The following is a 25,694-nucleotide window of genomic DNA, read 5'->3' on the forward strand; positions in this document are numbered from 1 at the left end:
GAAAGTCGAGAACTGACGGCGTTTTCCGTCCCTAATGGTCATTACCAGTACACCCGCATGCCTTTTGGCTTACGCAGCCGCCCTATTACCTTTTCAAGGTTTATGACAGAGCGGTTCCGACGAATGATAGGAAATACCCTCATGGTCTACCTCGATGACCTCATTATCATGTCCAAGGATATACCCTCACATCTTCAAGGTTTGGACCTAGTCCTTCAGAAACTAGCTGAAGCCAATCTGAAAATCAAACTTAGCAAACGCGCCTCATGAGAGAAAAAATACAGTTTCTCGGCCATAACGTCACCTCGCAAGGCGTCACCACTCTAGATTCAAAGATAGAAGCTGTCAAGAACTTTCCAGTCCCTCATAATGCTGAAGCTGTACAAAAGTTCGTAGGCCTAGCTGGAGTCTACCGCCATTTCATTGCTGGTTATTCAGTGATTGCATCTCCTCTCACTCACCTCCTTAAGAAAGACGTTCCGTTCGTTTGGACAACTGATCAAGAGGAAGCATTTCAAACGCTCAAAGAAGCCCTGATATCTTCTCCAGTTCCCAGACTTCACCAAACCGTTTATTTTTGTTACCGACGCCAGTAACATTGGGTTAGGTGCCGTACTCGCTCAAACTAGCGACAGAAAAAAACATGCCATTGCATATGCGAGCCGAGTCCTCTCCAAAGCTGAAAAGAATTATTCGACAACCGAGCGCGAAGCGTTGGCTGTCGTGTGGGCACTCAAACATTTCAGAGATATCATCTATAACTACCCTGTCCATGTACTGACGGACCACCAAGCTATCATTCCCTTGTTCAGAGACAAGAACCCCATAGGCAAGTTTGCCCGTTTGTCGCTCACCATACAAGAGTTCCTACCCACGTTTGGATACTTACCTGGCAAACACAATGTAGTTGCCGATGCTCTCTCCCGTTATGTTGCTCCCGTTCACATTGAATACCCTTCATTAGACTTGCGAGATGTAGAACTCGCACAACGACAAGACCCAATGTGGGCACCGATCATAAGCTTTCTCGTGGACCCGCACACGACTTTTACGGTCAAGCCACCCGTACCACTCAAGGAACTAATACTCTTAGATCATGTGCTCCATCGCAAGGTTATGCTTGGATCTCCTGCCAGACTGGTACATTAACTTGTTATTCCTGCGTCGATAGTTCCTGCCGTGTTAAAACTTGTTCACGACACCCCACACAGTGCGCATCCTGGCAAGGACCGCGCCATCAAGCAGGCTCGTCATACGTACTACAGGCCCAAAATGGCCAAACAGATTGAACGTCACGTGGATCAATGTCTAACCTGCCTAGCTCACAGAGGCCATGTTGCTGGCCCGAACCCAATTCAGACTTACCCTACAACTAATGCACCTTGGGATCGTGTTTCTATGGATTTGTTAACAAATTTTGCTGAAACTTCCAGAGGAAATAAACATCTCCTAGTTATGGTAGATAACTTCTCTAGATACTGTGAACTGGTTCCAATTCCAAACAAAACTGCAAAAACTATAGCTAGTGCCTTTCATGATCATATAATTTGCAGGTATGGTCCACCTAGGGTTATACTCTCTGACAACGGCCCGGAATTCAACAATTCTGTTCTGGAACAACTGGCTACATTGTACAACATCAAAAAGTGTAATATCATGCCGTATCAACCGGCTAGCAATGGCCTTGCTGAAAGAACTAACAAGAAGGTCCTTGACGCAATCAGAGTGACAGTCAATCAGGACAGTCACAAATGGGATGAACTTATGCCAATCGTCCAATGTTCAATAAACTCCTCTGTCAACTCCTCCATAGGAGACACACCTCACTTTGTGCTATTTGGGACAGACATGAGATTTCCTAATGCCATCATTTCCTCGCCGCCCGCGCCACTCTACAACTATGACGACTATGTTAAGGTAAAACGGAGAGATACTCAACTGGCGTTCTAGAGGGTCAAGGAGCATCTCTCTAAAGCTACTGACGATTTTACGCGGCTACAAACGCTCATGCTAAACCTACGAGAATAGGACCTGAATCTTTAGTAATGATCCTCAATCAGCGACGATATGGTCCCATGTACAAACTGACTGAGAAATTTCTGGGTCCTTACAGAGTTCTTGAGCATATCACGGATAATAAGTACAAGCTGGAAAACCTAGCCACTGGAGAACAAGTACATGAGCATCTCAACCACATGAAATTAGCTCGTCTGACTGTTGACGATGACACCCCGACTCCTGTCCCTGACAACGTACCGTGTGACCCTACCACTGTGACACCCACTTCGGTCTCAGACCCGCCCAGCGATACTACCCCACCACGTACTCACACATACAATCTTCGGTCCAGACCTGTTATTTCGACAGTACACCACCAACAGTCTGATGTTTCATCTTCGTGTGACTGTGGTGTTCTAGTCTGTAAGGGACAATGGATGCGTTCTATCTGCTCCCCTCTCCCTGCCTGTTCGTACATGGCAGAGGAAGACTACGTTCGTGATGGACTGGCACCTAAGAATTCATAGTTTTATGGCTAGATCTAAGAGTGATTGCAACAGTCGTTTCGCACCCCTCGGTTCAATGTATATAGACCCTTCCACCTCAGGTATCTTTGTTCGTAGTTTATTGATCTTGTCGTGTCTCTATACACTATGTAGGTCCTCGTGTTCCTGCCACGTTCTTGCTCTCCATATTTTAGTGGAAATGTCGCTTATTCTATGTATTGTCATGTAATATATTGTGCCTAAATTAGTGTCTGCCGTTTACTATCTACTTAACAGGTAACACTGGCTGAGCATCATGAATTCCTACGCGCAACTTCTGGTCCACTGACTCTTCAACTATCACCTCTACCTGCAGCCGGACCTCCTGCCTCCAGTTTGCGCGGACATTTAGCTAGTTAGTCATGATGCTCCATGGATAGCTTAGTTTGAGGATTATATTTAAGCAATGTACTCATTATTCATGCATGTCCGAGACGGTGTTGGACGTCTCAAAACTTGTTTATTTATGGCCACTATAGGTAAATCACTGTATATAATGTTAGGTACACGCCCAAGGGTTGTCAAATTTGTCAAGCAGATCGCCGATGATAGCGTGCCGAGCGGTGTTGGACGCCAGTTAGTCGCCATGGCCGTACACATAGGGTGACCCAATACCCTCATATGATTGCCGGCGCTAAGCTAAACAACTTAATAGGTATCAACCACGTTGTCAGCAGATTTGCATGTAGCTCTCTGCGGCCCTCAGACCTTCAGAGATGGCCTGGGCATTGGAGCATCTACACGCGCTCCCTTACACACTCTAGCTAGCTCCTGGCCCGGTGTAGAAGATATATATATTTTTATAATAAACTAAGGAAAAGCAGTGGACGTTTGGTACTCCAATTCCTGCCACTACCGAGTAAACTCCAGACCATCCTAATCATTCTACAACAACGTCAACCGATGTTACATATATATATATATATATATATATATATATATATATATATATATATATATATATATATATATATATATATATATATATATATATATATATATATATATATATATATATATATATATATATATATATATATGTTGTACCTAGTAGCCAGAACGTCGAACTCGGCCTGCTATGCAAGGCCCGATTTGCCTAATAAGCCAAGTTTTCCTGAATTAATACATTTTCTCTAATTTTTTTCTTATAAAATTATAAAGCTACCCATTTCATTATGTATGAGGTCAATTTTTTTTATTGGAGTTAAAATTAACGTAGATATATGACCGAACCTAACCAACCCTAACCTAACCTAACCTATCTTTATAGGTTAGGTTTGGTTAGGTAGCCGAAAAAGTTAGGTTAGGTTAGGTTAGGTAGTCGAAAAACAATTAATTCATGAAAACTTGGCTTATTAGGCAAATCGGGCCTTGCATAGTAAGCTGAGAAGTGCGTTCTGGCTACTAGGTACGATATATATATATATATATATATATATATATATATATATATATATATATATATATATATATATATATATATATATATATATATAACATTCAGTAGAGTGTTAATTGCATTTTTCTTAAAAATATCAGGAACAAAGGAATTAAAATTTAAACCTAAACCAGTAAAGGTTGGTTTCCTAAAAACATTAGTGTTGAACCCATTAAGGTTATTCACTTTTACATCAAGAAACGACAATGAATTATCAACTTCACACTCTGCAGTAAACCGTATATTACTATGTTGTGCATTAAGATACTCTCTAAATTTCTCAATATGACACTGGTCCCTAAACAACAAAAAAGTGTCATCTACATATCTCCTGTACAAAACCTCCTAATGTTTTTAGGAAACCAACCTTTACTGGTTTAGGTTTAAATTTTAATTCCTTTGTTCCTGATATTTTTAAGAAAAATGCAATTAACACTCTACTGAATAGGGCCTTTGTTTTATGTTCTAATTGGAATAACTTTGATCAGGAAATTAATTTTCTTGTGAAATTTTTTTCAAATAATGGTTATCCTTTGCATATGTTTTATACTTGTATAAGGAATTTCTTAAATAAGAAGTTTCACCCATCGTGTAAGATTACTACAGTGGAAAGGGATCTTAAATATATTAAATTACCATTTTATGGCAGTATTAGCTTTTCTGTAAGGAGTCGTTTGAGGAGACTGTTGCAGCAGTGTTATCCTCAAGTAGACTTTAGATTTATTTTTGTCAACACAAATACCATAGGCTCTTATTTTAAATTTAAAGATAAAGTGCCTACCCCCCTTGTGCTCAAATGTCGTATATATGTATAATTGTTCCAGCTGTAATGCTGGATATGACGGGAGTTCCATTCGGAACTTTAAGATTAGGATACTTGAGCACCGGGGATTATCTTTTAGGACTGGATTACCGTTGTCTAAACCAGCATTTTCGGAGATTAGAAACCATTGTTATGAGTTTGATCATTCTCTGCTGGAATCTGATTTTAAAATTCTGGACACCTGTATGAATGGCCAGTCAGATTTGAGGGTAATGGAATCCTTATATATAAAGGAGCTGCGGCCTCTGTTAAATAGCAACCTTTCAGCTGTTCAATTGTACACTGTATAGTGCACAGTAGGCCCTGTAATTTGATTTTTAGTTCATTTTGGTAGTTTAATTTTTTGTTTAGTTTGCCATGTCTTTGCCCTTTCTTACTTATTTCAAGTCTTGATATTGTACATTAATATAATCTTTTATTTAGGATATATAATACATTTTTGGTATTTAATTTTATTTAATATTTGAGTTTTTTATAAGATTTTGGTTAGTACTTTATAATTGTCGTTTATTCTGTTTGTATTTTACATACATTATTTGTAGATTTGTAGTCATTATATAAATATTTGTTATAGTGTTTAGTATCTATGTGTTAGGTATCAAGTTTCACTTCTGATCACTTCACGTAAGTTTAATAGAATGGTTTGTTTTAGTAGTTATAAATTTCGTCTTGTAGTTTAATGGATTTTAAATTAGTTTTAATATATGTGACAGTTATTAAGTTTTATTTGTATTGATCACTTCAAGTGCGCTTAAGTGTTTAGTTTTTTAAGCATTTTCCTTTCTTTGATAGGCAATTATATTCAGTATGAGTTCTTTGTTTACCAGTTATTTGATTGTGATTTCTGTTTTTTCTTTTAGATCTGATGATGAATACGAGAAGTATTCGAAACGTTATGCATTTTAAAGTATAGATTCTGAAACAAGATGTTCAGTATATCCCTGGTTTTCCTATTCATCTTAAAATATATATATATATATATATATATATATATATATATATATATATATATATATATATATATATATATATATATAGGGGTGGTAGGAGAAGAAAATATCAGTGTTCAGTGAGGATCCACAAGGTCTTCTCTGAGTACTCTTTATTTTCTTCTCCGAGGCTATGGGTCCCTACACTTGCACCAGAGGTGGTACCCCTTCTAGGTTTAAAAAAAAAAAAATATATATATATATATATATATATATATATATATATATATATATATATATATATATATATATATATATGACAGTGTCAGACCACGGAGGAAGAATTGAAACAGGAATTTTCTTAAGTACTTTCATATATTAATACATCTGCAGAAGGAGTGATTTACAGGTCAAGTATTGGACATATATAGGCAGGAGAGAGTGGTGGAGTGAGGTGAGGTACAATGACAAATGACTGGGAATTAGGTGGCCACAAATATGAGCCGCATAACTGCAGAAAGCTTTTTGGCCCATACGATGCAGCTCCTATTCATATCCACCAATAGGCCCACACATGGATAATAATAGCATAAGATAGTAAATATTTACAATGAATTTGTGAGATAAATGTGTATCAATGGATTGATCTATCAAAAATGGATCTAAGTTATATAAACCAATGCTAATGTTCAAATTACTTTCTTTTGTAATCTGTATCAAAGAAGATTCAATTATGTTCCTGTTATAAGTGCTTTTACAATTCGTTATTGAAGAAGCCATCTCCCAATCAATTTGGTGAGCATTTTCTGACAGATGACATCTGTCTGAATGTCATCTGTCAGATTTTATTTTCTGACAGGTTTAGTTGAAAGAAGAGTTCTCCAAAATTCATGTTCGTTTTTCAAGGTGAAGAAAAAAGTGAATTACCATAGAATGTATTACACTTATTGTACAATTGCACAACGTTTCGAACCTACATGGTTCATTCTTAAGTGATAAGAAATTGCAGATCTCGGAAGATTTATACCAGTATGGAGTCAGGTGAGAAAACAAGTAGAATAAAAGAAAAGGCATGAGGATAAATAGGGAATAATAGGGGACGAAGTGCATGCAAAGATTAATCGGGTGTAATAGGCATATTATGTTGAGCAGTGTGTTCTGTGTTGGCATTGTTATGTTCCGGTCTTGTTCTTACTCTCATGGTGGGTAGAGTAAATAGTTCCGTGATTTGGGTGTTCATGGTAGGTTGTACTATTCTTAAGTGGATTGCAATCCACATATCTCCAAAAGTTCTTCACCGATTGTTTTGAAATTTTCACACAACGTTCCATTCGCATCCCAGCAAATTTATATATACATATTATATAGATGTCACGTCTGTGACAGGGAAAAAACATGCTTTTTTTGAAAAACTGTTTTTTTCATGCGTTTTTCAGGGGAGGGAAATCTTCGAAACCTTTTTACAGATAGCTTTGAAATTTTGACACAACGTTGCATTCGAATAGTCGCGTCTTTTTATATATTTACTATATGCATGCCACACCTGTGACAGAAAAAAACATGCTTTAAAATAAAGAAAACGCCATCTGTTGGATGTAAGAGCAACACATGCTGTAATCACGGAAAGTTCTTCACCGATTGCTTTGAAATTTTTACACAACGTTCCATGCGAATAAACGCGTGTTTTTATATACCGATTATATAGATGCCTTACCTGTGACAGGTAAAAACATGCTTTTTTGAAAAACAGTGCCATCTGTTGCACATAATAGCAACTCACAGGATACTAAATATGTTACAATTCCATTTCAATGTTTCCGATTGCATTGATAAATTGAATTTTCATAAATTTTGATTTATTTTCATTTTGATTTAACTATTTTGTATGACATTGCGTTGAAATTGAGCTGTGTTGTTTACCATACTGTTCATTTTGTAAGTATAAGTATAGATGCCACACCTGTGACAGGTAAAATCAATCATTTTTTAAGAACCAGTGTTTCTGTTGCAGTACGAACAAACACACACTATACTAAATTTGTTACGATCCCATTTCAATGTTTCTGATTGCATTGACAAATAGAATTTTCATAGATTTCGACTGATTTTCATTTTGATTTATTTTTTTTGTGTGACATTGCATTGGAATTGAGCTGTTATGTTTATCATACCGTTCATTTCCTGAGTATAGTTTATTTTTGTTTTTTTCCATTTTTTTCAATTCGTTTTTTAACTGTTTTTCTTATATTTCAGTGATGGGAATATCAGATCATATGATGTTCTCAATTTTCTAATAGGTGCATCAGATCGTTTGGGAATGCATCGAACGAGCGAGCCCAATTTTCTGATGGGAACGTCAGATCGTTTGGAAATGCATCGAACGAGGGCGTGGGGAATTTTGGGGAGGTCAAGGGGACGGGAGTGGTGGATGGTGGGGATTACGAGAGGACAGGGGTTGGGATTAATAGTGGGGATGACGAGAGGACGAGGGCAGTTGGGGATGGTGGGGACGAGGGGATAGGGGAATGGAGAATGGTGGAAAGGACATGGGGACAGAGGAGTTTGGGTTGGTGGAAAGGGTGAAGGGGACGGGGGCGGTTGGAATGGGAAGGAAGGTGAGGGGATGGGGGAGTGGGATATGGCGGGGAGGACGAGCGGACGCTGGAGTGGGGGATGTTGGGGAGGACAAAGGGACGGGGAAGGGGAGGAATAGTGAGTAGGACGAGGGGATGGGGGAGTGGGGAATTGTTGGGAGGAAGAGGCGACAGGTGAGTGAGGAATGGTTGAGAGGATGAGGGGACGAGACAGGGGGAATGGTGGGGAGGACTGGGAGACAGGGGAAGGTTGCTGTGGCTCAACAACGCACCTGCGTTGCTGAGCCACAGCAACGCGTGGCCGGGTACAGCTAGTTGTATAATAAGTGTAATACATTCTATAATAACTCACTTTTTCTACTCCTTGAAAAACGAACATGAGTTTTGGAGAACTCCTCTTTCAACTAAACCCTGTTGCAAGAATAATAGTTAGAGGTATACACGCCCTAAACCAGAAGATAGTAAATACAGAATATGCGGTCATATTCAATCAGATATGTTTAAAAGAAAACCTACTGCCTGAACACACCAATGTAAATATATATTGTTGAATATGACCGAAAGGGTAAGATTAATGATTCTAACACGAATCTTCTCAATGTTTCTTATGTTTTACTTCACTGTCGGGGGTAGTTGATAAAATTATTTCTCCAAAGTTTATTTTCATACTTTATGGTCAAACGCCTAAAAGCGTTTTGCAAGACAATTCTTACATTTTCAAAGACAATTTTGACATACTCTGTTCATGCTTATATTTGTGTTTGAGTGAGTTGATTTTTTGGGTTGGGAGAGCAACCCTCCCCTGTACCCCATCCTCCCCACCATTCCCTCCTCCCCATCTTCTTGTTCTCCCGACCATTCCCTACTCTCCTGACCTTTCGTCCTCCCCACTATCCCCCACTCCCCTGTCCCCTCGTCTTCCCCCACCATCTACCACTCCCCCATCCCCTCGTCCTCCCCACCATTCCCCCCCCATTCTATCCCTTCCTGTCGTCCTCCCCACCATTCCCTTCTCCCCTGTCTCCTTGTCCCCCCCCCACCATTCTCCATACTCTCTTGTCCCCTCGTCCTCCCCACTATCCCCCACTCCCCTGTCCCCTCGTCCTCCCCACCATCCCCCACTCCCCTGTCCCCTCGTCCTCCCCACCATCCCCCACTCCCCTGTCCCCTCGTCCTCCTCAAAACCTTACAGGCCAGTCTCCCCCCTCCTGCTATAAGGGAGCTCTGGGTTGATCTCGACTCCTTAGGTCATTCCCGATAAAATCACCATTAATCCTGCTATGTTTAGTGAAGCTCTAACAGACAACAAGGCAGACATTCTCTTAGAGATATACATCTTTAACCTAAGCTTGCACAATCTAGCAATCACACACCAGTTATTTTACACTGTAATTTGTTCTATAAATCTCTAACTCGAATCCCAATCCAGAATTTACACGGATATTTTCTGAATTTAAACTTATCTTCATTGTATTCAAAGTTTCGTGCTCTATTTTGTCTTGATATATTTAGCACTCTTATTAATTCTCCCATTTGTTATATCCTTTCATCAATTTATATTTATGTTTAATCTATCATATTGGAGGTATCTAAATCCTGGGATTAACTTTCCCATTCTTCTATCTATACGTTCAGGTGAAAATTCTGCCCATTTTATTGCAAGATGACCATAATTTTACTGCATAATATAAATGGGGCCTTGCAAGTGCAATTTAAGTAGAAAAATAATATTAGATGTCTTATTTATAATGCTTCTAGATATTTTTAATAAATGCAATATAACGAAACATTTAGCACGAAAAGAGTTTGTTAGGAATTGGTATGAAAATAAAATGTATATAATATTGAATGCACTAACCATAGCATCTTTTAAAATAGTCATGACTATTTCATATTTATCTATATTTCTCTTAATCCCACGAATCATTGGTTGAAATATTACTCACCAAATACGAGAAAACATCATTGTTATCTTCACACACAGAAATCACAATAACGTGATATATCAAATGAACAAATCCACAAGGGCCTTGATGAGGGTTCGAACCAATACGCTGGATGTTCCCAGAACCTGAACATCTAGTTCCTCGTTGTGGCAATAACACTCCAGGTTCTAATCCAAAGACCCCAGGGGTGGTAAGTGGGGAAAGAAGGATGCTGTGAGGATGCAGGATAACTTGAAAGGGTTTTGCGAGAGGAGGTAGAGAGGGGGAGAACAGGTGAGTGGCCCAACTGTTCTGGGTATTTTGGTGAGAGGTGATACTGTGGTGTGGTTTTGTGGTGATGTGTGATCTGGGATGTTGTGATTTGTGTGGTGCTCGTTGTTTTTTAATATTATGACGTGCAGCCGGCTCGTCGCAGTGGTTCCCGGAGAGCTGTGCATTCGCAGGTTTAATTCAATGGTTTGTCTGGAAATTGGGGCTTATGTGTTAGACTTCAATCTTCTGGTAGTGGGACTTAGGTGAACAATGGAGCTGGTGGTTCCCACTCATCCTCGGCTGGCAGGTAACTCAGAACTCTTGGTCGTGGGAAGCCCCTGCTATGTATATATCTTCGTACTTTTTACTGTAGGGACATTCTCCTTGTCCTGTGGGGCTGGACGGGTATTTCATAGATAGTTGTATTATGTATCACAAAGGGGTCATCACGGTTGGGTAGATACATGCTCTTCATTTTGTGTAGCTGCTTGATCGAGAGGCTGTGCAGGCGAACGTTCAGTGGGTCCATTTTCAATCTGGTATGTAGGTTGTCGGTGTCTATATTTCCCTGTCCATAAGCAATATGCTAGCCACAAATCGCAACGCTCTGTTCTGAACGTGCTGCAGCTTAAACATTTTAGATTTTTTGGCTAGAGTGAACAGGGTGTACAGGTACTTCAGGAGGGGCTGATCAGCACCTTGGAGAGGTGTAGTTTCACGTGTTGTGGTGCCTGATGGAAGCGGTAAAGCTTGGCGAGCCGCGCCGTGGCCATCCCGACTTTTTATTGATGTGTTCATCGGAGTTTAGTAACCGAGATATGTCATATCCTAGGATCGTGGTTGAGTTCTGGACCTGCGTCAGAGTGCTTCCAATATTAATGGCTCCCAGCATGCTGGCCCAGCATCCTATCGAGCAGAGCTGTGTTTTACTTAGGGTGGTCACTATCTTCCACTCCTATTCTCAACCCCTCGTGTTGGCCAGTTCTTCTTTTACCTTTCGGATCACTTCGTCGTGCTTCGTACCAACAGGCCAACAGGTTTAGATATGACAACGTGTATGACGTTGCTAAGGAATGAGTGTGTGGTGTGTCCTTAAATGTGTTCATTTAAGGACACACCAATATGTCTGGGAACTCAGCAAAATTCCACTGTCTTAAATCTACTGGAGATAAGACACAGCGAATATTGAATCTCGACTATCACCAGATGGACTGAATTAAAGGACTCCAGAGCTATGAGAGCACTGCAAGAGTCAACTACAACAACAAGGAGGATTGACAGCGAGAAAGCAGTTGATGAAGAACATAGAGAATAGCATAAAGTTCGGCTGTGAAGATGCTAGTCTCTGGAGGCAGGCGACACATTAAGGTGTGTCGGTGAAGATGAAAATGGACCCATCGGTGAAGATGAAAGCGGGAGTGTGAAGAAAAGTGTTCAAAGAAAAGGAACTGTAGGAGGGGTAAAAGCTTTAGTCACGTTGTTACGAACCAGACTTCATCGACGGAGCATGGGGCAGCGACGCACTAAACAGATTTAGTAAATACCGAGACGCACACGGAGGGAGATGGCGAAGCATCTCATAATGACTGTCATTTGAGCCACTGCTTTAGCACCTCAGAAGGTCAGGGTGGACTGAAGTTAGGAAAGAGAGAAGGGATCGTTATAAGGAAGTCAGAGATGAGTGCAGACGTCTAAGGAAAGAAATTCAAGAACCGGCTTACGAAGAAGGAAGGATTGAGGAAGATAAGAACCGGAGCTAACAGTCGAAAAGTGGGAAACCAGTTTGGTTGAGACCGTCATTGGATCCGCCACAAGAGTATCACGGAGGTTTAATCTTGAACAAACTTAAACGCTATCTTACTTATTTTCTTCCAGGTCCGTGGCAGAGGAGTATTGGACATAATGGTGGTGACATAAGATGTCCACTCTCACGTTTCACTGTACGAATGGTCCAACGGGCCACCGCACTCGCCTTCCGAAACAAAATAAAAGAATCGGCCGTCTGTCGGCATCGGTGTTTCTTCCAGGCTGCACGCTTACAACGGACAGCCCGAGCACAGTCTGTATTCCACCAGGGAATGCACCTCCGCATGCCCCGGGAGGTAGAGCAAGGAATAGAGCGGAGGGCAGAGTCATATACGGTGTCATGAAAAAGAGGATTGCACAAGGGAGACGCAGAGAGGAGAGGTCGGAAAGAGTAGTATGTAAGGTAAATAGATTCCAGTTAGCCTTGGCAAACTGCCACCTAAGGAAGGTGAGGGGAAGGTGAAAAGAGAAGAAGGTAATAAGGATGGGGAAATGGTCTCTATTATGGAGGTCATCAAGAACCCGCCATGTAAAATCTAATAAAGAAAAAACGAGCCGGGAATCCACATCAGTGGGTTCACCAGAATTCAGAAGAGACAGAGAAGAAAAGAGGACAAATTGTTCAAGAAGGCGGCCCCGGGTGTGAAGCATCACCCCAGAGGGGTATGCCGACAGTTAAAATTACCCAATAGGGGCACAGGCTCTGGTAATTAGACCAACAGGTGCTTAAGATCAGGAAGAGAAAGTGGGACATTTCGGGGAAGATAAATGGAACAGATTGTATACCGTTTACGCACGAAAATATGGCCCCAGAACATTGGATAGGCGGCGGAAAAAGCAGAAGGACGAGGGGAATCAGTACGAATCAAGAGAGCAGTAGAGTTATAATCCCCAGCAAAAGCTGGAGGAGGGGGGGGGAGGGCAGAGATGGCCATAACCACGAAAGTGATCCAAGCACCAAGCATCGGCTCCTGGAGACATACACTAAGCAGTGAAAACTGTATTGTAATAAGTTGGAGTTCAGGAAGTTAGCATAAAATCCACGAATATTTCCTTGAAGAATAGACATTGTCGAAAGGAGAGAGAGCAGAAACAGAGAACAATGAAGAGACAAAGGCAAAGAAGAACACAGAATACTAAAGAAGGTCTTTATCAATGCCATCAGGGTTAGGGGGCATGGGTAAATTAAGCAATGACGATGGAGGCAAGGGAGTGGGAGGACGGACCAGAGGCGGACGGACAGGGTCCAGAGGTGGAGGAGGCAATGGAGAGGGGCGGTCAGGGAAATCAGGAGCAAGGGGGGGATGCACAAACAGAGGAGCGCACCTTAGCAAGGACAGCACCCGAGAGAGAATCGAGGGCAAAAGTAACCTCCAAAGCCGGGACAGGGGGCTCGACCACCGAAATGGGAGGAGGATACAGTGATAGTCGGAATCGTAGGGTGGGGAAGAAAGCGCAGCAACTTACTGGGCGATAGTCTCCGTAGTCTCAACAGGAGGAGAACGGGAGCGATCAACATGATGATTGCTGGGAGGATGATGGACAACAGCCTGGACAGACAGGGGGCATGGAGAGCCAAGAGGCAGGACTGGGAAGAAAGATCGAGAGAAGACGGGAAAGAAGACACAGGATACACGGCCCCCCTCCTTGGTTCAGAACGTACAGGAGCAGGGAAAGAATCGGTGAGCATGTCCGGATCCAAGGCCTGAAAACGGTGTCAGACTGAGAAAGGAGTTAAGGTCGAGAAGAGTTAGAACGCAACGCACAAGAATAAGTTAAGTTAGTAAAATAGGAGAGACTTGGCGTCTCGCCTCAGGAAAAGATAAACGCAACCCGTCCTCGACTCAAATCCTTTACATCCAGAGGTTGACCCCACAGACACATTCCTAAAATTTTTACATGCTGTTCATTCATAACGGGAATTTTCTCAAATATAAATTAATATTGTAATATATTGGCATATTGTGCAAATATACGCATAGGTTAGGTTAGGTGTTTAGGTTCTGTTGGCGATTATTTGTATTTGTAGTACGTGAGTAAAGCATATACAGCGTTGTGATTTGAACAAAATTCGTCAGTGAAGCACTTGTTCCAGAAGTGTTAAAACGAAATCAGTTGTGAGTCATGTGTAAACCGTGTTTCACTCATAAACAGGGGTTTGGCGGGTGCATGAATCCCTTTTGGGTCTTTGTTTGGAGGACGGCCTGGATAAACGATCGTGGTGCTTCAAATTAAGGATAACTTCCTCAAATTTGATGTGTATACATGCACGGGAGAAGGTGGTACAGTCTCCGTGGTGTAGTGGTAAGACACTCGCCTGGCGTTCCGCGAGCGCTTTGTCATGGGTTCGTATCTTGGCCGGGGAGGATTTACTGGGCGCAAATCCTTAACTGTAGCCTCTGTTTAACGCAACAGTAAAATGAGTACTTGGTTGTAACAACGATTCTTCGCGGTGGGGATCGTATTCCAGGGACCTGCCCGAAAGGTTACACGTAATAGTGGCTGTACAAGAATGTAACAACTCTTGTATATATCTCAAAAAAAAAAGATAGGATGGGCGTCACCGCAACTGAGGCAGTGAGCCTGGGAAGAAGAGCACTCCATCTTAGAATGACTTGAGTCCCCACACATTGGGCATAGAGACTCTGCATTTGTGCTTTTGAGGGCACCATGCCTAAATTTCCAGCACTTATTGCAAAGTGTAGGAGAGGGAATATATTCCTGAACATTCCAGACTCCTGAACAGTCTGGCACCAGCAAGAATTACAGAAGGCAGAAGGGTCCTACTATCAGAAGTGATCTTCACAATTCGAAGAGGCTGATAACGACGACCACGAGGGGGTCGAGTGAACGTATCAGCCTGGAGGACAGAATGGCCTTGGGCTTCGAGGATATGCTTAATATCCTCGTGACAGTCTTCCAGGTCTCTAACGCCAGTTGCAACATGGTGCAAGAGGAGAACAGTGCCAATATTGACATTTAACCAGACATTTTTGGTCCTAACAGGGGTCTCTCAAATGCTGGACAATGTGGGTAAGTGGGCAGCTGCATCCTGAGAAGGAGCAACAATTACAGGTGTACCAAAACGGGGGGGGGGGGTTAAAAGTAACAGAGGAATCCACTGAGTCAGCGAGGTGTTTATGGAGGTTGAAATCGTCAAGAAGTGTAGAATCCAGATGGTTGAGATCAAAGTATTTAGTCCACTTAGCAGGACAAAATAAGGCGTGGAATGTATTAGCACTGGAAGGAATCATGTGAGTGCATCTGTGGGGTACTCATCGCCGAGTCCCCTTGTAAGAGGAGGGTGGGAGGTAAAAGATACAGTTGTCACAATGAGAGAACGAGTTACTCCAGGTGATAAGGTGGTCACCAATGGGAGGTCACCGAGGTCACCAATTCGTTCAACCCTACCTAAGAGAAGGGATGGGAGTGGAGGGTGGGGTGGGGGGGTAATTGGGAGGGTCAAAGAAGCAGCTTGGTCTGGGCCCAATGTAGTGGGGGCTACAGAGCCTGGTCTTCAAACACAGTCTGACTCGGGGGATTGGTCACCCATCCAATGAGCCAGGGAAATTATAAGAGGATCATTGAGGGGCATAAAAACGAGGAGGTAATAATTTAATTCACGAATGACCCCCCATACACACCATGGAACCACAATTAGGGGATAGGACACCCAACACGAAACAAGCGGAGGCCCCCAGTGGTGCTTCGTGAGTATATGCCCCACAATCGCCACCTTAAGAACCGTCAGTCCGTCGAGATCGGGTTTAGTAACGAAGGCAAGGTTTGACAATAAAAGTGGCCCCTCACTTGCAACGTCAGGTACCACAGTTCTATGGGTGAGAGAGTGTGCCTTCCTAAACACCTGGGCATCAAAATAGAAGATGTCCGAAAGAATATTCAAAATGACAAAAAGGTCAGCGAGAAAGACAATGAGAATGGAGAAGATGGGGGAGGAAAATTGAAACCCAAGTAAGAGGAAATAGAGACCAGCACAAATAGTGAAGATGACAGCAGGAGCATGTAAAGCTTCAAAAGGACAGGGAACCACCCCATGGACCATCACACCTCGGCAGCCGCCTACCAAGCCCCTTCACAACGACAATGGGCTGGAAAGGGAGTGGGTAAGGTGGGAGAATGGGGTTTTAGATGAGCCGAGGAGACTTTTTATCTTCCTCCAGAGAGCGGCTGGTTCTCTCTCTTATATTGGGTGGCCTGATTAACTAGGGCGCCCCAGATGTGGCGCTTATGGAGTAGAATGTGGCCCATTACTTTGCATCTGAGGGCCTGTAGCATGTGCAGTGATGGGTGGCCTATGTTAGTACGCCTGGCGCATTCTTGCTGATATAACCTCATCCTTTCCTTGATTTCCGTGGTTGGGGTGAAGATTTTGACGACTCTGATGTTGGTGAGGTCGCAGTTTGCCAGGGTTGTTTCTTTGATGCGGGCATGTTGAGGGCTCACTGCTGAATCTATGTCCTGGGCAGGGTAGTCGTAGAGATCGATTACTGGATCCTCCCACACGAATTCCATTTAGAAGCGGAGTCTGAGGGTGCTGAGGTTGAGTCTAGGATTGCCAAAGATCCTAAAAGGGCAGTTTGGAGCTGGATAATTGTTGGAATGTGGTCAGATCCCACGTCTCCACCTGGGCTGATTCTGGTGTGACATTTGTTACGTACGTGAATCGACCGTACTAAATTGGGGGTTCCCGGGCGGGCACCAATGAAGGGGTGGAAGAAAGAGCCGAGGAAGGTTAGATTTCTTGCCATCATGAGGTTGAACAGGAGTCTAACTCTGATGTCGTCTCTACCGGTGGGGGTGTTGAAGAATGCTGCGTGGTGGGCATTAAAGGCCCCTATTAGGATTGTCGGTATGTTTCTGTTGAGAACTTTGCGCATCGCCCTTGATGGTATGTCATACTGGCCTCGTGGAATGTAGGCCGTCAATACTGCCAGCGGGTCGTGATTGGTGGTCAGATCGATCGCCAAGGCGTTCTCGTTATGAAGGTGTATGGTGGAAAATGGGCAGCCCACTTTCACCAGAATTGCCATTCTTCTATTCGGACCCAACGTTCCTCCCAATCACTGTGTAGTGCTGTATCTTGATATGCTGGTCAGGGTGTACTGAAGTTTTGCTCAGCAGGAGTGACTCGAGGTGTCCTTGCTGAGTTCCAAAAAGTATATGTTGAAGGAGTGGCATGCGTTAATTTGGACAATCTTAAGGTCCATTATCATTTAGTAATGGTAGGGTAGGTGATGCGTCTTGGTTAACCTGAGGTTTAGTGACTTATTTGTCCCTCTTCCGTAGGGTGGATGGCACCAGCTCAAGTTTCTGCCCCTTCTGCCCCCCTTTCCTTCAGGTCGCGCATGTTTTGGAAGCATCAGGCTGGGTGTCTACGGTCTTGTGATAGGTAGGGATTGTCATTGTGTCCCTGCCTGCTATCCTAGAAGAGGGGTCTAGGTCTTTTGTGTCGCTCTCATTCGTTGAGTCCATGATGTCGACTGATGCGTCCGAGGGGAGCGAGCATGAGGTTGAGGCGGATGAGTACTGGGTCTTGTTGAGGGTCAGCTTCCGTATTATAAGTGAGCCAGTGGGGGGTGGGGGGGGGGTGGACGAGCTGTGGGTAGTTGTGGTTGGTGTTGTAGTGGCTGGTTGTGCTATTTCCTGGATTTGTGGTGTGGGTATCTGGGGTGGAATAGGTTCGTTGGGTGGTGAGGTGGTTGAGGTCTGCTGTGTTTGTATTGCTGCTGGCTCGAGCAGCAATACAAACATGTATTCACCAAGGGAGGGTTGTTGGACTGAAATAGGCGGTTGATCGTGAGTATGAACCTCTGGGGGTCGTTCTAGACGACCCTATCGATTGCAATTATTTTTCCATGTCGTGGTACAGTTGACTAGAGTGCGTCTGGGAACATCCAGCACATAGGTTCGAATCCTCATCAAGGCCCTTGTGGATTTGTTCACTGTTATCTTTTTATAGAAATAAACAAACTATTCACTCGTGAGGGAATTGATCTTACCTGATACGAAGATATGCGTTGTTCATACTCACTCTGTGTTTCTCTCATCTCTTCGATCTTGTTCTCAAGGCCCTTGATTGTCTCTTGTTTTAGCTTCCCTTGTTCCAATAATTCATTAACTGTCCTGTGATGCACATTCTGTGTGGGTCAGATTAAATTCATTTTTTCTACTATCCTCACTGTGAACGTTATGGGAAATAATTTCTACATTTAACACTTAATGCTAAATATTAGCATTAAAAATACGAAATATTAAATTAAACTACTACGAAGTATGTCTTCTGTTTACAATAACATAATTAAATTATAATAATAATACGCAGTAATATACATTATGGGCTGATGCAATAATCTCTTATGGATGTTGCCAGCTGTTCATACCGCGCCACGAGACAATTGAGAACCTGAAGTTGTTCTTTTTACGTCTCGTCACTAAACTAAGATGAGGATATTAAACCCAATACTTTATTAACTTATCGAGTAAATAACATTAATTTGATTGTTTAATAAATTAGAATTTAGTGACCACTCTTAAATAATCATTAACAGGTTTAAAATCTGGCACTGGTTAAAGAGTCAGGAAGTGTGGGAGGGCGGAGGCGGCTCGTCATTATGGATATTAACAAAGCCCATGTTTCTATCACTACATTGATCTTGACAAAATCACTACATTAGCTGTCTTAAGACCCAACAGCCTCGTTTAAGGTAACTACGCTGTTTTCCGCCTCACAGTTGATAAGTACCTAGCATGTTACGAGGTTCTGGCCATGTCTTGTGTATATAAGTTGCTGGGCATGAGTGTGGTTGGGCTACAGGACATCCCCATAATCAAAAGTGAGAATATGCCCGAAACGCTTTGCGTAATAGTGGCTTTAGGCATTGTATGTACTAGCTCTACCTATAAGTCAACCAATCTTTGTAATAATTTATTGTATGTATGTACCTTACCTAAATAAACATTTTATTTTATTTTATTTTATAATAACATCTTTTCAACTTTCAAACTGAAAGTAACAACTGCTAAAAGTGAGATTCTTTAATTACACAACAAATTTGGGACTTCCAAATATAATAAAAATTCTACCAGCAAGAGAGATGGTTCCAGCAGTGACAGCCTTGAGAGAGGCAGTCATTTAATCCTTGGCGCATGCTCTGGTCTATGGATCTCCTTAACCCCTAAGCTGTTTTAAAGTTTACTAACAAACATGTTACATAATCTAGTGTTTTAAGAAATAAATAAATTAATTCTCAAATTAAATAAAACTTAAAGAACTGGATGATCTTAAATGTAGTCACCAAAATAAATTAACCTCCCTCCCACTGTGTGAACCTTGTTGACCAAGTAAAATATATACTGTATTCCACTTGCTTTTAAAGAAATAAATAATTAACTTATCCACATAACCCCATAAATGCTATAGACAAAATAATAGTATTATGCTATGATCCATTTATATCACATCAAAAAATATGTGTTTACAAAATTTATGCTTAACAATACAAATAATGCATTTGCAGAAATAAATAAGTAACTTATCCACATAACCCTATAAATCCTATAGATAAAATATTAGTATTATGCTATGATCCAGTTATATCACATCAAAAATATGTGTGTTTACAAAATTTATACTTAACAATACAAATAATGCATTTGCTTGCCTGATTAATTGTTGTTTTCTGGTCTCTCTCACTGAACATCTGTGACATCTGACTGATTTGTTGTCTGAGTGCATCAATGGTGTGCTTGTTGTTGTCGTCCTGCTGTGACATCTGACTTATCTGTTGTCTAAGTGCATCAATGGTGTGCTTGTTGTTATCGTCCTGCTCGAGCAGTAGTCGAACTCGACTCTCCAGCTCCTGGAATATTTTACATTTACGTATCACCTACATTAGGCTTCGTTTCACATATACAATGACTAAATTTTCATAACATTACTTTATAAGCATCTTTTTCTTTCTGTAATTCAATTCATATAACTGTCTAAAGAATATTGTGAAGTAAACATATTTAAAAGCCACACGAGCGGGAGTTCCCTCTGGAAGGTAAGGAAGGAGCTCCCCCCACCCCCCTGGCATTAAACGAGTCTCAGACCTCATTATCGTCATCATCCCAGGCTTCAAAGACCGTTCCTGTCACTGCATTCATCAGAACTCCACCCTCAAGGTTATTCTGAACTTGGATTGACCACCTGTAAGTTCACATCAGATGTCTAGAGACACTCATCGAACAATCCTGACCCAACCAGGTCAGGAGCGTAGTTCAACTCAGGTTACACATGAGAGGTTCAATTGAAAACCTGGATGTAAGTCTAAGAGTGACTCACTAATACGGATGTATACATATGCTTAAAGAATGCAAAAAGGCGCTTTGGGAGCCATTGTCTACCATTTTTAACAAATCATTAGAGTCAGACAGAGTGCCAGAGTCATGGAAGGTTGCTAATGTGGTACCAATTTTTAAGAAAAGAGAGAGATCACTTGCGTCAAACTATTGGCCATTTAGCCTAACATCAACTGTGGCAAAGTTACTTGAATTGATATCTGCAAACATCATTCGTCTTCATCTTGAAAAACATCTATATAAATAAAAATGTAAATGATCGATTGTTCAATATCGCTAATCTCCGAAAGTTCTTAACCGATTGCGTTGAATTTTTCACACAATGTTCCATTCGCATCCGAGCAGGTTTTTATATACATATATAGATGTCACGTCTGTGACGAGAAAAAAAACATGCTTCTTTTGAAAAAAACTGTGTTTTTCATGTGTTTTTCATTTGAGGGTAATTTTTTGAAAATTGAAATTTTGACAAAACGTTGCATTCAAATAGGTGCATGTTTTTATATACCTACTATATACATGCCTCACCTGTGATAGAAAAAAACATGCTTTTTTGAAAAACGGCGCCATCTGTTGGACAGTGGAGCAACACACACAGTAAGCTCTGAAAGTTCTTCACCAATTGCTTTTAAATTTTGACACAACGTGTCATTCGCATATGTGCATGTTTTTATATACCTACTCTATAGATGCCATACCTGTGACAGGCAAAAACATGCTTTTTTTTAAACACTGCCATCTGTTGCACGTAATAGCAACACACGCTATTGTTGTAATCCACAAGTTAGTAGGAATTATTAGCTAGAGGATCATTACTACAACACTTAACGAATGATGATTGGAAGTACATGTAAGTAGACAGACTATGGATCACATATCTAAGAAAGGTCAATGGATTAAGACCGAAGCTGTTTAGCCAAATTAATAATTCCTGGAAAGAGGAATTATTCTTCGTCAGGCTTCTAGGATCAAGGTTACCGCTCTAGGGATAAGGTTAATCGGATTATACCTTCCTTGAGAGGCGGGGTGAAATGTTTGAGGCCATGGCTGACTGGAGTCAGTCTTGTTGTGGGAGTTGAACTGGCAAGTCCTCCGAGGTCTCCATTTGTGGCAGCAGCGAAGTGTAGCAGACAGCTATGCGAGAGCCTGTTGTGATCTTAGTGACCAAGTTAAGTCTGCAGTATGTGAGTATTGAATGTAAGACTAACCGGGTGGAGCGTTGTAGTAATCATTCCATATTAGGGACTTAGGTGGAAGTTACGAGTGTGTGTGGTGATCGCGGAGGTCAAGTGGTCTATGGGTATTGGAAGTGTATTGACCTAATAGAGTATGTTAATATGTATTTATTTGTCAGAGTCTATTCTTTGTAATTAAATGACAAAACCCGACGGCCTTTAAATACCTTCCATATGTTCATTCATTGTGTTCCAGTACAAACCGAGTGGTATGCCTCAAGGGTCTGGTGTGTGTAAGAGTACACGTTGGTAGTAACGGTTGCTGAGGCAAGGTGTTATGTGTTGTGTATTCGCTGTGTTCGGAATGAACCGGGGTTCAGCGTCACGACACTATACCAAATATGTTACAATTCCATTTCAATGTTTCTGATTGCATTGATAAATTTAATTATCATAGATTTCGATTTATTTTCATTTTGATTTAATCATTGTGTGTGACATTGCATTGGAATTGAGCTGTGTTGTTTACCATACCATTTATTTTTTTAGTATAAGTATAGATGCCACCTGTGACAGGTAAAAAGATTCTTTTTTTTAAGAAACAACGCCATATGTTGCACGTAAGAGCAACACACACTATACTAAATATTTTACGATTCCAATTCAATGTTTCCGATTGCATTGACATATTAAATTTTCATAGATTTTGATTTATTTTCATTTTGATTTAATTATCTTATGTGACATTGTGTTGGAATTGAGCTGTGTTGTTTACCATGCCGTTCATTTCGTGAGTATAAGTATAGATGCCACACCTGTGACAGGTAAAAACATGTTTTTTTTTAAACAGCGGTGGTAATTGGGGGTAATTGTGACAAGGATGAGGGGAAGGGGGAGTTGGGGATGGTGGGCATGAAGGGACAGGGGAATGAAGAACAGTGGGGAGGACAAGGGTACAGGGGATTGGGGGATGGTGTGGAGAACAACAGACAGGGGGAGGGGGAAAGGTATGGAGGACGTGGGAGTAGGAGATGATGGGGAGGATGAGGGGATGGTGGAGTGAGAATGGTTATGAAGACGAGGGGACTGTGGAGTGGGGGATGATGAGGGGACGTGGGAGTGAGGAATGGTTGAGAGGATGAGGGGACGGGGAAAAGGTTGAATGGTGGGGAGGACTGGGAGACAGGGAAAGGTTGCTGTGGCTCAGCAACGCTCATGCGTTGCTGAGCCACAGCAACGCGTGGTCGGGTACAGCTAGTTATTTAATAAATAATTCACAACATGATTTTACAAACGGCTGTTCATGTTTAACAAATTTGCTATCATTTTATTCCAGCATAGTTGAGGCAGTTGACAGTGGTAAGGTTTGTGATGTTGTGTACCTAGGCTTTAGCAAAGCTTTTAATACATTGTCACATGAAAGATCGATTAAAGAGATAGAGGTTCATGGTATTGGGAATGCTATATTAAGTTAGATTAGGGCATCTATCTTGAGGTTATCTTGAGATGATTTCGGGGCTTTAGTGTCCCCGCGGCCCGGTCCTCGACCAGGCCTCCACCCCCAGGAAGCAGTCCGTGACAGCTGACTAACTCCCAGGTACCTATTTACTGCTAGGTAACAGGGGCATTTAGGGTGAAAGAAACTTTGCCCATTTGTTTCTGCCTCGTGCGGGAATCGAACCCGCGCCACAGAATTACGAGTCCTGCGCGCTATCCACCAGGCTACGAGGTATGGCATGGCCATACCCAATGAAACAAAGAGTTAGTATACATGGAATTAAGTCAGACTGGGAAAATGTTGTATGTGGAGTGCCTCAAGGTCTGTCCAGGGACCTCTGTTATTCATAATAAATATAAATGATTTTGATTCAGGTTTGAGCAGAAATATTTGCAAATTTGCCGATGCTACAAAAATCTGGAGGGAAATAAACACGGAAACAGATTCGCTATCACTTCTAGGCGGTCTTAATAGGGTTTTGAAATGGTAAAAAAATTTGCAGATGCAGTTTACTGTTGACAAATGAAAGGTTTTGAGGCTAGGTAATGATGATAGTTACCAGATACGAGCTAGATGGTGATGAGATTGTGAAGTCGGTTTGCGAAAGGGATCTGGGAGTTATGGTTAGTAAGAATTTAAAACCAAAAAATCAATGCATAAATGTTCATAATAAGGCAAATAAGACACTGGGATTTATTAATCGAAGCGTTAGTAACAAGACACCTGGTGTTGCTCTTCAGCTCTATCTTGCTCTGGTTAGTCCCCATTTATATTATGCAGTTCAGTTTTGGTCGCCGTACTATAGAATGGATATAAATTTACTAGAACGTGTCCAGCGTAGAATGACAAAGTTAATTCCCCAAATTAGAAACCTGTCATATAAGGAAAGATTAACAAAGCTTAAATTACATTCTCTAGAAAGGCGAAGAATTGTGGGTTTCATGATAGAGGTGTACAAGTGGATGAATGGTCATAACAAAGAGGGTATTAATAGGTTATTACAAGCATCATCACAAGATAGAATACGAAACTGTGTATAAATTGGATAAGGTTATATTTAAGAAAGACCTGAATAAATACTGGTTCGGTAACAGGGATGTTGATTTGTGGAACCAATTACCGCGTAACGTGGTAGAAGTGGAGTACCTTGATTGTTTCAAGCGTGGGTTAGACACACACACATATATATATCTGACTGGGATTGAGTGGTTATGAATAAGAGCTACATCGTATGTGCTAATAGGCCTTCTGCAGTTACCTTTATTCTAACGTTCTTAAGTATACTCAGTGAGGCTCTTGTAGTTAAATGCCTTTAGGGCGGTTTAAGATTGTCTCGAGGGTTATATTTAATCGGCTTGGAACTGACCTAATATCTGCGAAAATATACTCTCTCTATATATTCCAGTCTTATACACAAAATATTTTAAGGCGACCCTTTCATTATTGTTCAGTAACATCACCAAGAATAGTTCTTACCTATCAGTACTAACCTATCAGTGTCTACGGGGGAGTGAGGTTTAGCTCTTTATGCCCCCGCCTTCATGCTTTATGCCTTTTACCTGTTGTGTTTCACCTCTCAACTACTCTGACTTTCAAATTATCTTTCGAATCGGCCATTAAAGTTGTGGATGGAGGTGACTTTCATAATTTCCTCTTTTAGAGCATTCCACTTGTTAACTACCCATACAGGGAAGGATTACTTTCTTACATCCCTTCGACTCAATTGCGCTTCCAGCTTCCACCTGTGTCCTATTGTCCTGCTTTCTCTCAACTGCATCTTCCAGTATTGATCGAATAAATGTTGTGTAGATTGCTATGAAGAAGTCCTGATTCAGGTTCCTAATCGATGTTCTTATATTTGCCATCGTCCCATATGATGCCAATATTATCCAGTTCATTTGTATCTCTGGTGTTAGTGTCGGAATTATATCCACTCCCAGATCCATTGTCTTTCTGATTCGTGTTGCTGCCTTTCCCATATGGTGTAGATGCCTTCTGGTCTCCTCTCTCCCTTTACATCCTCATTATCTTACATTAGTTGGGAATGAATTCCAGCAACCATTTGTCTAACCACTTCTAGAGTTTGTCAGGGTCTTCCTGTAACTTTCTGCAATCCTCATCTGTGTTCACGATATTCATCAGCTTTGAAGTGTGTGTGTGTGTGTGTGTGACGGCTTTCAAGTCGCCAACACATATCATACCAGTTTCACTGGAAGGCTATGGTAACACACATTATTTAAGTACTCCTCATCTTATGCATCTATATAAGCGAGAATGTCTGTCTGTCTGTCTTTTTGAAGTTGGAGGCCACACACTTGGGGCAAGC

At 41.6% G+C, this 25,694-nt stretch overlaps 1 protein-coding gene across 1 annotated transcript in view; it reads right to left on the reverse strand.

Moving 5' to 3' along the window:
- LOC123758542 (uveal autoantigen with coiled-coil domains and ankyrin repeats) overlaps positions 1 to 25,694 on the reverse strand; it is a 196,957-nt gene that overhangs the window by 18,306 nt on the left and 152,957 nt on the right. Inside the window, exons 13-14 of the mRNA XM_069322922.1 lie at positions 20,014 to 20,211; positions 18,352 to 18,489 (exon numbers count right to left, since the gene is read on the reverse strand). Coding sequence (XP_069179023.1) covers positions 18,352 to 18,489; positions 20,014 to 20,211 — 336 coding nt within the window. The remainder of the gene's footprint in view (positions 1 to 18,351; positions 18,490 to 20,013; positions 20,212 to 25,694) is intronic.

The sequence above is a fragment of the Procambarus clarkii genome, chromosome 11 (assembly GCF_040958095.1).
Source record: "Procambarus clarkii isolate CNS0578487 chromosome 11, FALCON_Pclarkii_2.0, whole genome shotgun sequence".
NCBI classification, from domain to species: Eukaryota; Metazoa; Arthropoda; class Malacostraca; order Decapoda; family Cambaridae; genus Procambarus; species Procambarus clarkii.